The sequence below is a fragment of the Macaca mulatta genome, chromosome 3 (assembly GCF_049350105.2).
Source record: "Macaca mulatta isolate MMU2019108-1 chromosome 3, T2T-MMU8v2.0, whole genome shotgun sequence".
In the NCBI taxonomy this organism is placed as follows: Eukaryota; Metazoa; Chordata; class Mammalia; order Primates; family Cercopithecidae; genus Macaca; species Macaca mulatta.
In genome coordinates, this window is record NC_133408.1 from 162,182,501 (window position 1) to 162,195,880 (window position 13,380).

The 13,380-nt window shown below is 38.6% G+C and overlaps 1 protein-coding gene across 8 annotated transcripts in view; it reads right to left on the reverse strand.

Annotated features, from left to right (window-relative positions):
• CADPS2 (calcium dependent secretion activator 2) overlaps window positions 1-13,380 on the reverse strand; it is a 572,739-nt gene that overhangs the window by 94,117 nt on the left and 465,242 nt on the right. For all 8 annotated transcript variants that reach the window (XM_028846226.2, XM_015134824.3, XM_077997218.1 and 5 more), the window contains one exon: window positions 2,543-2,646. In XM_028846226.2, coding sequence (XP_028702059.1) covers window positions 2,543-2,646 — 104 coding nt within the window. The remainder of the gene's footprint in view (window positions 1-2,542; window positions 2,647-13,380) is intronic.

The window sequence follows — 13,380 nt, forward strand, 5'->3', positions numbered from 1 at the left end:
TTGGCCCTGAAAAGTAAACTGCCACTGTGGAGAGAGGGAGAATGAAAATAAAGGGAGCTGACATGTGAGCCACTTGAAGGTCTCTTTGAGACAGATACATTAACCTCCACCACGGGAGCTGAGCCAGGTGCTCTTTCATGGAGCAAAGGAACTCTAGCTTGAACATACAGCAAAATAAGTATCAGTGCAGAATGCAATCCACCAATTCACTCTGGAAGTCAGTCTGGAATCAGACGAATTCACTCCCCAAAATTGTTCAGAAAAAATGTGAGATTTTCTTTTTTTTTTTTTTTAAGGACATAAAACAACCAAAGACACAAACCAAATATCAACATCCCTTCAGTCATGTTTTACTTAGATGACCATCAGTAACTATGCATGCAATTATTAATAAGATACAAGCACAAAACAGTATAACAAAAATCAGCACATTCAAAGAAAAACAGACTCTGCAATTTCAAAGAAAGGACTAATTGGCTTTAAAATGAACTACAATCAGAGTAGATTGTATTTTAAATTCACATAAAAGAGGCATCCTATGCTAATAAAATAGTGGAAATCATTTAACTCACCTCTCTTCCCTGAGGGTTTCCAAGAATTTGGAAGCATTGCAGAGTAGAACAATTGCCATAGTGTTACAAAACATTTTTTAAAAAGGTCATCATAATAGTCCTATATTTCAGTATATAGTATAGTGATATTTATGAATAATGATTATCTCTATTTAATAAAGTCAACTGTATTTTGTGGGTTAGTAAATAATATATACACTTTAATTGTGTTTGTATACATTATACTTTGACGAGCATTTTAGTGATTGCACGAAGTATAATTAACATTTAATTTTTAGTTTTTGTAAAATATTTGAGAATATTAGATATACCTGCTTCGCTGAAATATACACTGCAATTGAATATTCAATTATTAAAAGATTTTTTAATTCAAAAAATCCTAATACTCTGATAATAATGCCTTTTAACAAAAGACAAAGACAAAACATACATGTATTTTATCGCATAATCACTTTCATTGTAACATAGCTGTGGTACCAGCCTAGAAAAGAACCTCCTGGGAATTCATTTCAAATTATTGAAGCAGCTGTTTCTTCAGTTTAAAATAAAATATCCATAACAAGTTCACACATGACAGATGCAAGCTAAAAACTAGATTCCACAGTGTGAGCTAAAAGCAGATGTTTTGAATGATCATATTTATAACCAGATATCGCATTTATAACCAGATACAATAAATCTTAGTTACCTATAGTAAGGATTCATGAATACTCTTTTCTATGAATTGGCTTCAAATGTAGTTCCTGTGGTTTCTTAGATTTTTTAGAACTAGGCTTCATTAAATACAAAAATTCTGTAAACTCATATGTATTTGGTCTTTTTTATTCTTGCTCATTTCATGTGCTTCCTCAAGAATAAAAGCACTGTCGGGGCACTGACATTTATTATATTTATTTAATGTTACACATTCTCCCCACCCAACTCAAAGTCAGAAAACTCTTTCATTTTTGTTAATAAACTCATGGCTATTAGAAAGAGTGAGAATTTAAGTCTCAGAATAAGCAGTTTGCCTGGTGAAAAGCCACTCCAGATCTTTAGTGAATGTTAAGATGTAATTAGAACTTTAAAAAATTATAAACAATCCAAGTTTGATGAAAAATTAATTTTAAAAAGTGAAAAGTTTGATATTAAGATCAACCATACAATTGTGAATGTCTTCTACTAAATTTTTGTTTTATAGTGTATCACAAAATTTCCCCTTTCACGTTAACTTACATTTCTAAACCAAAGCAATCATGGCATAGGGGGAAAAGCACGTGATGCAGCACTGTAAGACGGGTTTGTGTTCTATCTTTGACTCTTACCAGTTACGCATTCGGACTGAAGGCAATGCAGGCTGACTTTTCGGTAGCCCTTGCTGTTAACTAACTGCATTCAATGTTAACTAACTGCTCTCAATGAAAGGCAGGCAAACTATTTATGGAATTATGAGAGAAATAGAGTGAGATTTCTTCCCTTTGATGCTGCAGTCTTGCTATTACCAATGAGACAGCAAATACAGAACCACAAAAAAAAAGAAAAAAAAAAAAAGCAAAGCCCAGTGGAAATTACCCCCTGGTTTGGGAAATAAAAATCTCTTCCTGCAGAATAGCTCTGAAAGTTGCCTTAGGGTCATTGTAAGTCCTCTTGTGGTCATTAACTTTCCCCCTTCTTCAATAACTGATGAGCTAAGTTCTCATGGCACAGATCCCATCAGTGTTTGTTGTCAGGAATAAACATGAAATCATACACACACACAATTGTTTTATAATATATAGGAGTTAGGTTTTTAGAAAATTCACATATGTTTTCATATGTGAATGTGCAATGGGATGTACAATGATGCAGTGAAACACTGCTTATCATTGGTGCTTATTCATTAAATATTCAGATATGTTTCAAGACTATGGGCAGGCCACTTATTCAGTGCAGCCACCACCATGGCGAAGCCTTACATATAGCTTTATACTACAGTGAAAACAGGTCATCACCTCTGCGTGATGCTCTTCATTCTGCTGTAAGACTTCTATGCAGAGCTCTGCCAGATGAAGAATCTCTTCCAGCTTTCTAGCAGGAGATGCTTGGTTCATGGTCTCTATATGAAAAAAAATCATAATCATGTTACCTTGAAAATAAAAAGCCAAACATCTTTGAATACATAATGATGAGACTAGAATGTTGAAATAGAATAAGAAATAAGAAATACAAGAAATACAAATGAATACATTATTTAGGAAAAAAAAAACAGTTCACCAGATTGCAGAAAATATTTCACCCACAAAGCAATGACAGGGAACTGCAAGTGCTTTGCCATTTAATATATAAGAACAGGTGCATCAGCACATTAGATGCTCAACTTCTGCAACAAACAAGTTATAATTCTCCTCAAGGTCAGCAACACAATGAGAGCAGATACCACAGTCTTTTCTTTCTCTCTGTATTGTATTATCAGTACAATACCATTCTCACCAGATGAGTCATTCCTGGCATTAGCAAAACCCATGCTTTTTTGTTGCTATTTAAACTCCCAGCCTGAAATGTCTATAGTTCATGTTGATCTTAAATTCAAAAGTACAAAGTCACCTAAAACAACTCTGACAGCTGGCCACTGACTGATTTCCTCCCTATTTCCCAGCCACCATCCCACTCCACCTTTCCAACTGAGGGGGTTGTTGGGGAGGAAGGCAGAAGTGTTCTTTGAAGCTGAAGGTTCTTTCAGCAGTAAGCTGAACTGGTATAAAAAGGGGAGACCACAATAAGATTAAATGTAGTTACCTGAAATTCTGCTACAGAGAAGGCAAAGTAGTTATTTTCTAAGATTCAGCAAGCTGGCAGAAATTAAAGAGGCCCTGTGTAATGAAACTGTTTCAAAACAATGTAAAGATCAGTTCCCAATAAGGACATTAAAGATAAATGTTGTCTGGGATTCATAGGCTCTTTCTCTTTGCCCAGTAAGGAGACTGTGAGGAAAGAAAATCAAATTTTCAGTAAAAGAGATTCTTCTGGGGAACATAAAGGCCATTTTTTTTTCCTGCAACAGTTTTCCCTTGATTTACTTCTTCCTAAAACTTCAGGATTAAATTTGGAGGAGACACTTTCAGTTGCTCTGTTCTAACGTATTCTCAAGGGATGTAAAATGATGCAGTGAAACACTGCTTATGATCGGTGCTTATTCATTAAATATTCATTATACATTCAATGTAGCTCTGACACAGTGCAATGTACTGATGTGGGTTCACATCCCTCAACCCTTAAGCCATATATACTTCCTACTATATTCCCCTACAGAATGGAAAGCCATTGCTCCTCTGTGACAAGGTTAAAAAATTACAACAATTCTTTAAAAAAATCAGTGTGAAACACCCAATAGTCAAGTGTGCCTACAATGCTGTTGGCTGTAGGAAGTAGGAGGCAGTATGAGACATACTTCCAATCTCAACTCAGAATCAGAAAATCACTACTGAAAAGATCCGTAGACATGAATGATCAAACGTTTCATCTGTTTCATGAACATTTCAACATCCTCAAACAAGCGTGAAGTCAAGGAGGCTCATAACTTTGCATGACAACCTACTTAATTTGGGGGCCGCTCTAGCTGTTCTAGTTTTGTCAGGAAGAGAAGGCCCCTAGGAAAAGTTTGGAAGCAACAGGAGGCAAACCTATTGATGATGCAGGAAATATGAGGGAAGACTGCTGAAAGCAGGTCTAGGGGAGACATCAGGGGAAGGTAAGCCTGAAGCATGGTTTTAAAGAAATAACAAATGACCTGGGGAAGAGGAGGAGGGACTTTTAGAGAAGAAATATTGTATGACACAGATGGGGTGCATTTTGGAGGAAGGTGATAATAACAACTGTTAGAAATGTTACAGCTTCAGGCGGGTGGATCACCTGAGGTCAGGAATTCGAAACCAGTCTGGCCAACATGGTGAAACCCCATTTCTACTAAAAATACAAAAATTAGCTGGGCACGGTAGTGGGTGCCTGTAATCCCAGCAACTCAGGAGGCTGAGGCAGGAGAATCGCTTGAACCCAGGGAGGCGGAGGTTGCAGTGAGCCAACATGGCACCATTGCACTCCAGTGTGAGTGACAGAGGGAGACTCTGTCTCACAAAAAAAAAAAAAAAAAAAAAAAAAAAAGAAACATTACATTTTCTTGAGAGCCAAGTATGTGTCAGGCACAAGCCAAGGCACTTCTCACACGTTAGCACACAAATTTTCCTAGCAGCTTTGCTTTTTATTTTTATTTTATTTTTATTTTTATTTTTTAAATTTATTTATTATTATTGTACTTTAAGTTGTAGGGTACATGTGCATAACGTGCAGGTTTGTTACATATGTATACTTGTGCCATGTTGGTGTGCTGCACCCATCAACTCATCATTTACATCAGGTATAACTCCCAATGCAATCCCTCCCCCGCCCCGCCCATGATAGGCCCCTGTGTGTGATGTTCCCCTTCCTGAGTCCAAGTGATCTCATTGTTCAGTTCCCACCTATGAGTGAGAACATGTGGTGTTTGGTTTTCTGTTCTTGTGATAGTTTGCTAAGAATGGTTTCCAGCTGCATCCATGTCCCTACAAAGGATGCAAACTCATCCTTTTTGATGGCTGCATAGTATTCCATGGTGTATATGTGCCACATTTTCTTAATCCAATCTGTCACTGATGGACATTTGGGTTGATTCCAAGTCTTTGCTATTGTGAATAGTGCTGCAATAAACATACGTGTGCATGTGTCTTTATAGCAGCATAATTTATAATCCTTTGGGTATATCCCCAGTAATGGGATGGCTGGGTCATATGGTACATCTAGTTCTAGATCCTTGAGGAATCGCCATACTGTTTTCCATAATGGTTGAACTAGTTTACAATCCCACCAACAGTGTAAAAGTGTTCCTATTTCTCCACATCCTCTCCAGCACCTGTTGTTTCCTGACTTTTTAACGATCGCCATTCTAACTGGTGTGAGATGGTATCTCATTGTGGTTTTGATTTGCATTTCTCTGATGGCCAGTGATGATGAGCATTTTTTCATGTGTCTGTTGGCTGTATGAATGTCTTCGTTTGAGAAATGTCTGTTCATATCCTTTGCCCACTTTTTGATGGGGTTGTTTGTTTTTTTCTTGTAAATTTGTTTGAGTTCTTTGTAGGTTCTGGATATTAGCCCTTTGTCAGATGAGTAGATTGCAAAAATTTTCTCCCATTCTGTAGGTTGCCTGTTCACTCTGATGGTAGTTTCTTTTGCTGTGCAGAAGCTCTTTAGTTTAATGAGATCCCATTTGTCAATTTTGGCTTTTGCTGCCGTTGCTTTTGGTGTTTTAGACATGAAGTCTTTGCCCATGCCTATGTCCTGAATGGTACTACCTAGGTTTTCCTCTAGGATTTTTATGGTATTAGGTCTAACATTTAAGTCTCTAATCCATCTTGAATTAATTTTCGTATAAGGAGTAAGGAAAGGATCCAGTTTCAGCTTTCTACTTATGGCTAGCCAATTTTCCCAGCACCATTTATTAAATAGGGAATCCTTTCCCCATTTCTTGTTTCTCTCAGGTTTGTCAAAGATCAGATGGTTGTAGATGTGTGGTATTATTTCTGAGGACTCTGTTCTGTTCCATTGGTCTATATCTCTGTTTTGGTACCAGTACCATGCTGTTTTGGTTACTGTAGCCTTGTAGTAGAGTTTGAAGTCAGGTAGCGTGATGCCTCCAGCTTTGTTCTTTTGACTTAGGATTGTCTTGGAGATGCGGGCTCTTTTTTGGTTCCATATGAACTTTAAAGCAGTTTTTTCCAATTCTGTGAAGAAACTCATTGGTAGCTTGATGGGGATGGCATTAAATCTATAAATTACCTTGGGCAGTATGGCCATTTTCACGATATTGATTCTTCCTATACATGAGCATGGTATGTTCTTCCATTTGTGTCCTCTTTTATTTCACTGAGCAGTGGTTTGTAGTTCTCCTTGAAGAGGTCCTTTACATCCCTTGTAAGTTGGATTCCTAGGTATTTTATTCTCTTTGAAGCAATTGTGAATGGAAGTTCATTCCTGATTTGGCTCTCTGTTTGTCTGTTACTGGTGTATAAGAATGCTTGTGATTTTTGCATATTGATTTTGTATCCTAAGAGTTTGCTGAAGTTGCTTATCAGCTTAAGGAGATTTTGGGCTGAGACAATGGGGTTTTCTAAATATACAATCATGTCATCTGCAAACAGGGACAGTTTGACTTCTTCTTTTCCTAACTGAATACCCTTGATTTCTTTCTCTTGCCTAATTGCCCTAGCCAGAACTTCCAACACTATGTTGAATAGGAGTGGTGAGAGAGGGCATCCCTGTCTTGTGCCAGTTTTCAAAGGGAATGTTTCCAGTTTTTGCCCATTCAGTATGATATTGGCTGTGGGTTTGTCATAAATAGCTGTTATTATTTTGAGGTACGTTCCATCAATACCGAATTTATTGAGCGTTTTTAGCATGAAGGGCTGTTGAATTTTGTCAAAAGCCTTTTCTGCATCTATTGAGATAATCATGTGGTTCTTGTCTTTGGTTCTGTTTATATGCTGGATTATGTTTATTGATTTGCGAATGTTGAACCAGCCTTGCATCCCAGGGATGAAGCCCACTTGATCATGGTGGATAAGCTTTTTGATGTGTTGCTGAATCCGGTTTGCCAGTATTTTATTGAGGATTTTTGCATCGATGTTCATCAGGGATATTGGTCTAAAATTCTCTTTTTTTGTTGTGTCTCTGCAAGGCTTTGGTATCAGGATGATGTTGGCCTCATAAAATGAGTTAGGGAGGATTCCCTCTTTTTCTATTGATTGGAATAGTTTCAGAAGGAATGGTACCAACTCCTCCTTGTACCTCTGGTAGAATTCAGCTGTGAATCCATCTGGTCCTGGACTTTTTTTGGTTGGTAGGCTATTAATTATTGCCTCAATTTCAGAGCCTGCTATTGGTCTATTCAGGGATTCAACTTCTTCCTGGTTTAGTCTTGGAAGAGTGTAAGTGTCCAGGAAATTATCTATTTCTTCTAGATTTTCCAGTTTATTTGCGTAGAGGTGTTTATAGTATTCTCTGATGGTAGTTTGTATTTCTGTGGGGTCGGTGGTGATACCCCCTTTATCATTTTTAATTGCGTCGATTTGATTCTTCTCTCTTTTCTTCTTTATTAGTCTTGCTAGTGGTCTGTCAATTTTGTTGATCTTTTCAAAAAACCAACTCCTGGATTCATGGATTTTTTGGAGAGTTTTTTGTGTCTCTATCTCCTTCAGTTCTGCTCTGATCTTAGTTATTTCTAGCCTTCTGCTAGCTTTCGAATGTGTTTGCTCTTGCTTCTCTAGTTCTTTTAATTGTGATGTTAGAGTGTCAATTTTAGATCTTTCCTGCTTTCTCTTGTGGGCATTTAGTGCTATAAATTTCCCTCTACACACTGCTTTAAATGTGTCCCAGAGATTCTGGTATGTTGTATCTTTGTTCTCATTGGTTTCAAAGAACATCTTTATTTCTGCCTTCATTTCGTTATGTACCCAGTAGTCATTCAGGAGCAGGTTGTTCAGTTTCCATGTAGTTGAGCGGTTTTGATTGAGTTTCTTAGTCCTGAGTTCTAGTTTGATTGCACTGTGGTCTGAGAGACAGTTTGTTATAATTTCTGTTCTTGTACATTTGCTGAGGAGTGCTTTACTTCCAATTACGTGGTCAATTTTGGAGTAAGTACGATGTGGTGCTGAGAAGAATGTATATTCTGTTGATTTGGGGTGGAGAGTTCTATAGGTGTCTATTGGGTCTGCTTGCTGCAGAGATGAGTTCAATTCCTGGATATCCTTGTTAACTTTCTGTCTCGTTGATCTGTCTAATGTTGACAGTGGAGTGTTGAAGTCTCCCATTTTTATTTTATGGGAGTCTAAGTCTCTTTGTAAGTCTCTAAGGACTTGCTTTATGAATCTGGGTGCTCCTGTATTGGGTGCATATATATTTAGGATAGTTAGCTCTTCCTGTTGAATTGATCCCTTTACCATTATGTAATGGCCTTCTTTGTCTCTTTTGATCTTTGATGGTTTAAAGTCTGTTTTATCAGAGACTAGTATTGTAACCCCCACTTTTTTTTGTTCTCCATTTGCTTGGTAAATCTTCCTCCATCCCTTTATTTTGAGCCTATGTATGTCTCTGCGTGTGAGATGGGTCTCCTGAATACAGCAGACTGATGGGTCTTGACTGTTTATCCAGTTTGCCAGTCTGTGTCTTTTAATTGGAGCATTTAGTCCATTTACATTTAAGGTTAAGATTGTTATGTGTGAACTTGATCCTGCCATTATGATATTAACTGGTTATTTTGCTCGTTAGTTGATGCAGTTTCTTCCTAGCCTCGATGGTCTTTACATTTTGGCATGTTTTTGCAATGGCTGGTACCGGTTGTTCCTTTCCATGTTTAGTGCTTCCTTCAGGGTCTCTTGTAAGGCAGGCCTAGTGGTGACAAAATCTCTAAGCATTTGCTTATCTGTAAAGGATTTTATTTCCCCTTCACTTATGAAACTTAGTTTGGCTGGATATGAAATTCTGGGTTTAAAATTCTTTTCTTTAAGAATGTTGAATATTGGCCCCCACTCTCTTCTGGCTTAGAGAGTTTCTGCCGAGAGATCTGCTGTTAGTCTGATGGGCTTCCCTTTGTGGGTAACCCGACCTTTCTCTCTGGCTGCCCTTAAGATTTTTTCCTTCATTTCAACTTTGGTGAATCTGGCAATTGGAGTTGCTCTTCTCGAGGAGTATCTTTGTGGCGTTCTCTGTATTTCCTGGATTTGAATGTTGGCCTGCCCTACTAGGTTGGGGAAGTTCTCCTGGATGATATCCTGTAGAGTGTTTTCCAACTTGGTTCCATTTTCCCCCTCACTTTCAGGCACCCCAATCAGACGTAGATTTGGTCTTTTTACATAATCCCATACTTCTTGCAGGCTTTGTTCATTTCTTTTTCTTCTTTTTTCTTTTGGTTTCTCTTCTCGCTTCATTTCATTCATTTGATCCTCAATCGCAGATACTCTTTCTTCCAGTTGATCGAGTTGGTTACTGAAGCTTGTGCATTTGTCACGTATTTCTCGTGTCATGGTTTTCATCTCTTTCATTTCGTTTATTAATTACTCTAGCCATCAATTCTTCCACTTTTTTTTTCAAGATTTTTAGTTTCTTTGTGCTGGGTACGTAATTCCTCCTTTAGCTCTGAGAAATTTGATGGACTGAAGCCTTCTTCTCTCATCTCGTCAAAGTCATTCTCCGTCCAGCTTTGATCCGTTGCTGGCGATGAGCTGCGCTCCTTTGCCGGGGGGGATGCGCTCTTATTTTTTGAATTTCCAGCTTTTCTGCCCTGCTTTTTCCCCATCTTTGTGGTTTTATCTGCCTCTGGTCTTTGATGATGGTGATGTACTGATGGGGTTTTGGTGTAGGTGTCCTTCCTGTTTGATAGTTTTCCTTCTAACAGTCAGGACCCTCAGCTGTAGGTCTGTTGGAGATTGCTTGAGGTCCACTCCAGACCCTGTTTGCCTGGGTATCAGCAGCAGAGGCAGCAGAAGATAGAATATTTCTGAACAGCGAGTGTACCTGTCTGATTCTTGCTTTGGAAGCTTCCTCTCAGGGGTGTACTCCACCCTGTGAGGTGTGGGGTGTCAGACTGCCCCTAGTGGGGGATGTCTCCCAGTTAGGCTACTCAGGGGTCAGGGACCCACTTGAGCAGGGAGTCTGTCCCTTCTCAGATCTCAACCTCCGTGTTGGGAGATCCACTGCTCTCTTCAAAGCTGTCAGACAGAGTCGTTTGCGTCTGCAGAGGTTTCGGCTGTGTTTGTTATTGCCCTGTCCCCAGAGGTGGAGTCTACAGAGACAGGCAGGTTTCCTTGAGCTGCTGTGAGCTCCACCCAGTTCGAGCTTCCCAGCAGCTTTGTTTACCTACTTAAGCCTCAGCAATGGCGGGCGCCCCTCCCCCAGCCTCGCTGCTGCCTTGCCGGTAGATCACAGACTGCTGTGCTAGCAATGAGGGAGGCTCCGTGGGTGTGGGACCCTCCCGGCCAGGTGTGGGATATGATCTCCTGGTGTGCCTGTTTGCTTAAAGCGCAGTATTGGGGTGGGAGTTACCCGATTTTCCAGGTGTTGTATGTCTCAGTTCCCCTGGCTAGGAAAAGGGATTCCCTTCCCCCTTGCGCTTCCCAGGTGAGGCAATGCCTCGCCCTGCTTCAGCTCTCGCTGGTCGGGCTGCAGCAGCTGACCAGCACCGATCGTCCGGCACTCCCCAGTGAGATGAACCCAGTACCTCAGTTGAAAATGCAGACATCACCAGTCTTCTGTGTTGCTCGCGCTGGGAGTTGGAGACTGGAGCTGTTCCTATTCGGCCATCTTGCTCCGCCCCTCTCGCAGCTTTGCTTTTTATTCATGTAACTCATAGATAAGGAAACATGCTCAAAGAGATAAATGCAACAGCTAAAAAGCAGTGGTGAGACTTGAACATGTGGGCTCTTGTACTTGCCTGGCTGAAGTAAGAATGTGCTAAGAATGATGGGTGATTACGGCAGACTTTAAGTAAAATAATAAGTAGATGAGATGACTATATCCTATGAATAACCAGGGGCAAATGTTTATTAGCAGGGCCTCAGAATAAATTAATTTTAGGAAAAATGCATTTGGTGGTTGTGTCCAACAAGGATTGGTGAAGGTGTGTGACATGGATCCTGAGGGTCTGGTTTAGTAGAATAGTGAACTATGGAAAGATGATACCAGGAATAGAAAAGAAGGGAGAGATGCATAGACACTCCAAAGGAATAATTTGTGAGACATTGTTGAATGGCTAGAATTTGCAGGCCAGAGAGGAGTATGACTCTGATGTTTAGAGACCTTATGGCTCAGAGAATGATGATGCACGGTTGATGAAGTTAGGCAATGGGTCTTCAGTGCACCATCCCATATATTTTAGCACTAAGTACATTGCCACATAAGTGTGATTTAAAATAAGTTAAATATTCTAAAGTAATCAAAAAAATTGTGCATTGTAAAATCTGCAAACATGCGGAGTTAGGCTATCTGAATCTTTGGCTCACAAACTGCTACTCTGCTTCAAGGTTCTACTTTAATGCTACTTAAAATTGGACCTTCTCAGAGTTCTGGGGCTGAATGAGTTGCTCCTCTCTTTGAGCTCCCCTATTACAGGCTCATGAGTCTGTTGCTAAACTGTACTAGATCAAAGTCAGAAACTGAGTCTCATTCATACAGTTATCTTGTGCAGGCTTTGGACTATGGCAGGTATTTAATGAATGTTTACTGAGAATGCAGCAGAATAATTATGGGAAGAAAAGAATGTTAAAAAAATTCAATCAATACCCCAAATTTTTAACTTTGCATGGGATTGCAAAGAGCTCATCTGTATCTAACACGTCGAGGGTGGATAAGAATGCATGCTCACGATAAGATGAAGCTGTAGTCTGAGAACACTTCTCAAATAACTGATAAGTGTTTAGTTCTGAAATTCTTAAAGAAAAAGTCTTCAGAAACAAAATCTTTGTCAAAAAATGTCTTCAAAATAACTTTTAAGCCTCAACAGCATATCACTTATCTTTCTTAATTTCTCCATTTTTAGATGAAGAGTATTAAGTTCGAGAGTCAGAGGGTTTTTGAACCCCTTAAATTATGTACTAATTTTTGTGTGTAGAAGCATTTTTGGGGTGAGGGAGAAAGACCATATCTTTCATCAGATTCTCAAAGTTGTCTATAAACCAAACAGATGCTAAGAAGCACGGAACCAGATAATTTCTAAAATTCCTTCTAGCTGAGGCAATCTATACCTCCCATAAATGTTGCACTTTTATATTGCATTATTTCAATGTACTCATATATGTGTATAACATGTTTTTCATAAAGAAAGAGAAAGGAAATAAAATTTATTTATGTATCAAAGATTAGGAATTTATTTCTCCTACACACTTTAGTGCTAGGGACTAGCACTATTTGAATCTTTGCCTAACTCTGCATGTTTGCACATTTTACAATGCACAATATTGTTTCAGTTTAGACTATTTAACTTATTTTAAATCACTAAAGTATACAGAAAAAAATAAATCCTACATACTCTTCTGAATCCTCACAAGCATTCTGCAAATTAGATAATCATGATCCTCCATTTCCAGTCTTGGAGAGGTTAAAGGTGTCTGAGGTTATACAGTTTGTTGTTGGTTGAGATGACATTAAAATCTTACCTCTGATGTCATACAGACAGAAATAATATTACTACGATGACTTGAATACTTTTTCATATTCAACTTTCTGAATAAAAATCACATACAAATGCCCCCACTCCACATCCTTAGACACAAGTATGCAATAATAGAAAAAAAATCACAGAACCAACCTCAGAACTTATTATGTGTGAATCTTTCAAAATCAGCTATTACATGTGACACTATCTTAAGTACAAACTCTGAAAGTACCCTGTGTCCTAGTGAAATTTAAAAACATTCTAAAACATTTATTCTTCCTAGATTAAGTTTATTGAGAGGATCAAAATTTTGTACTTGAACATAATAGCTACTCTAACACTTTAAACAGACAGCATTTTTATCAAGTACACTGTGTATCCCATCTCTGGTTTCACCCATTTGGCTATGGCCAAGAAGTTTAATGCATTCTATAGTCATAACTCTATTAGATAACAAGGTTATCAATAGCTCCATTAAAAAGCCAAACATTGGGAATATTTGAGAATTCCTCCTTAAAATGTTTTTTTTTCACTCATTTTGTAACATTTCCAAAGCATTACAGATGGCTCTACATCCTTCAAGCTTCACACCAAATTGTTGATTGTTGTAATACA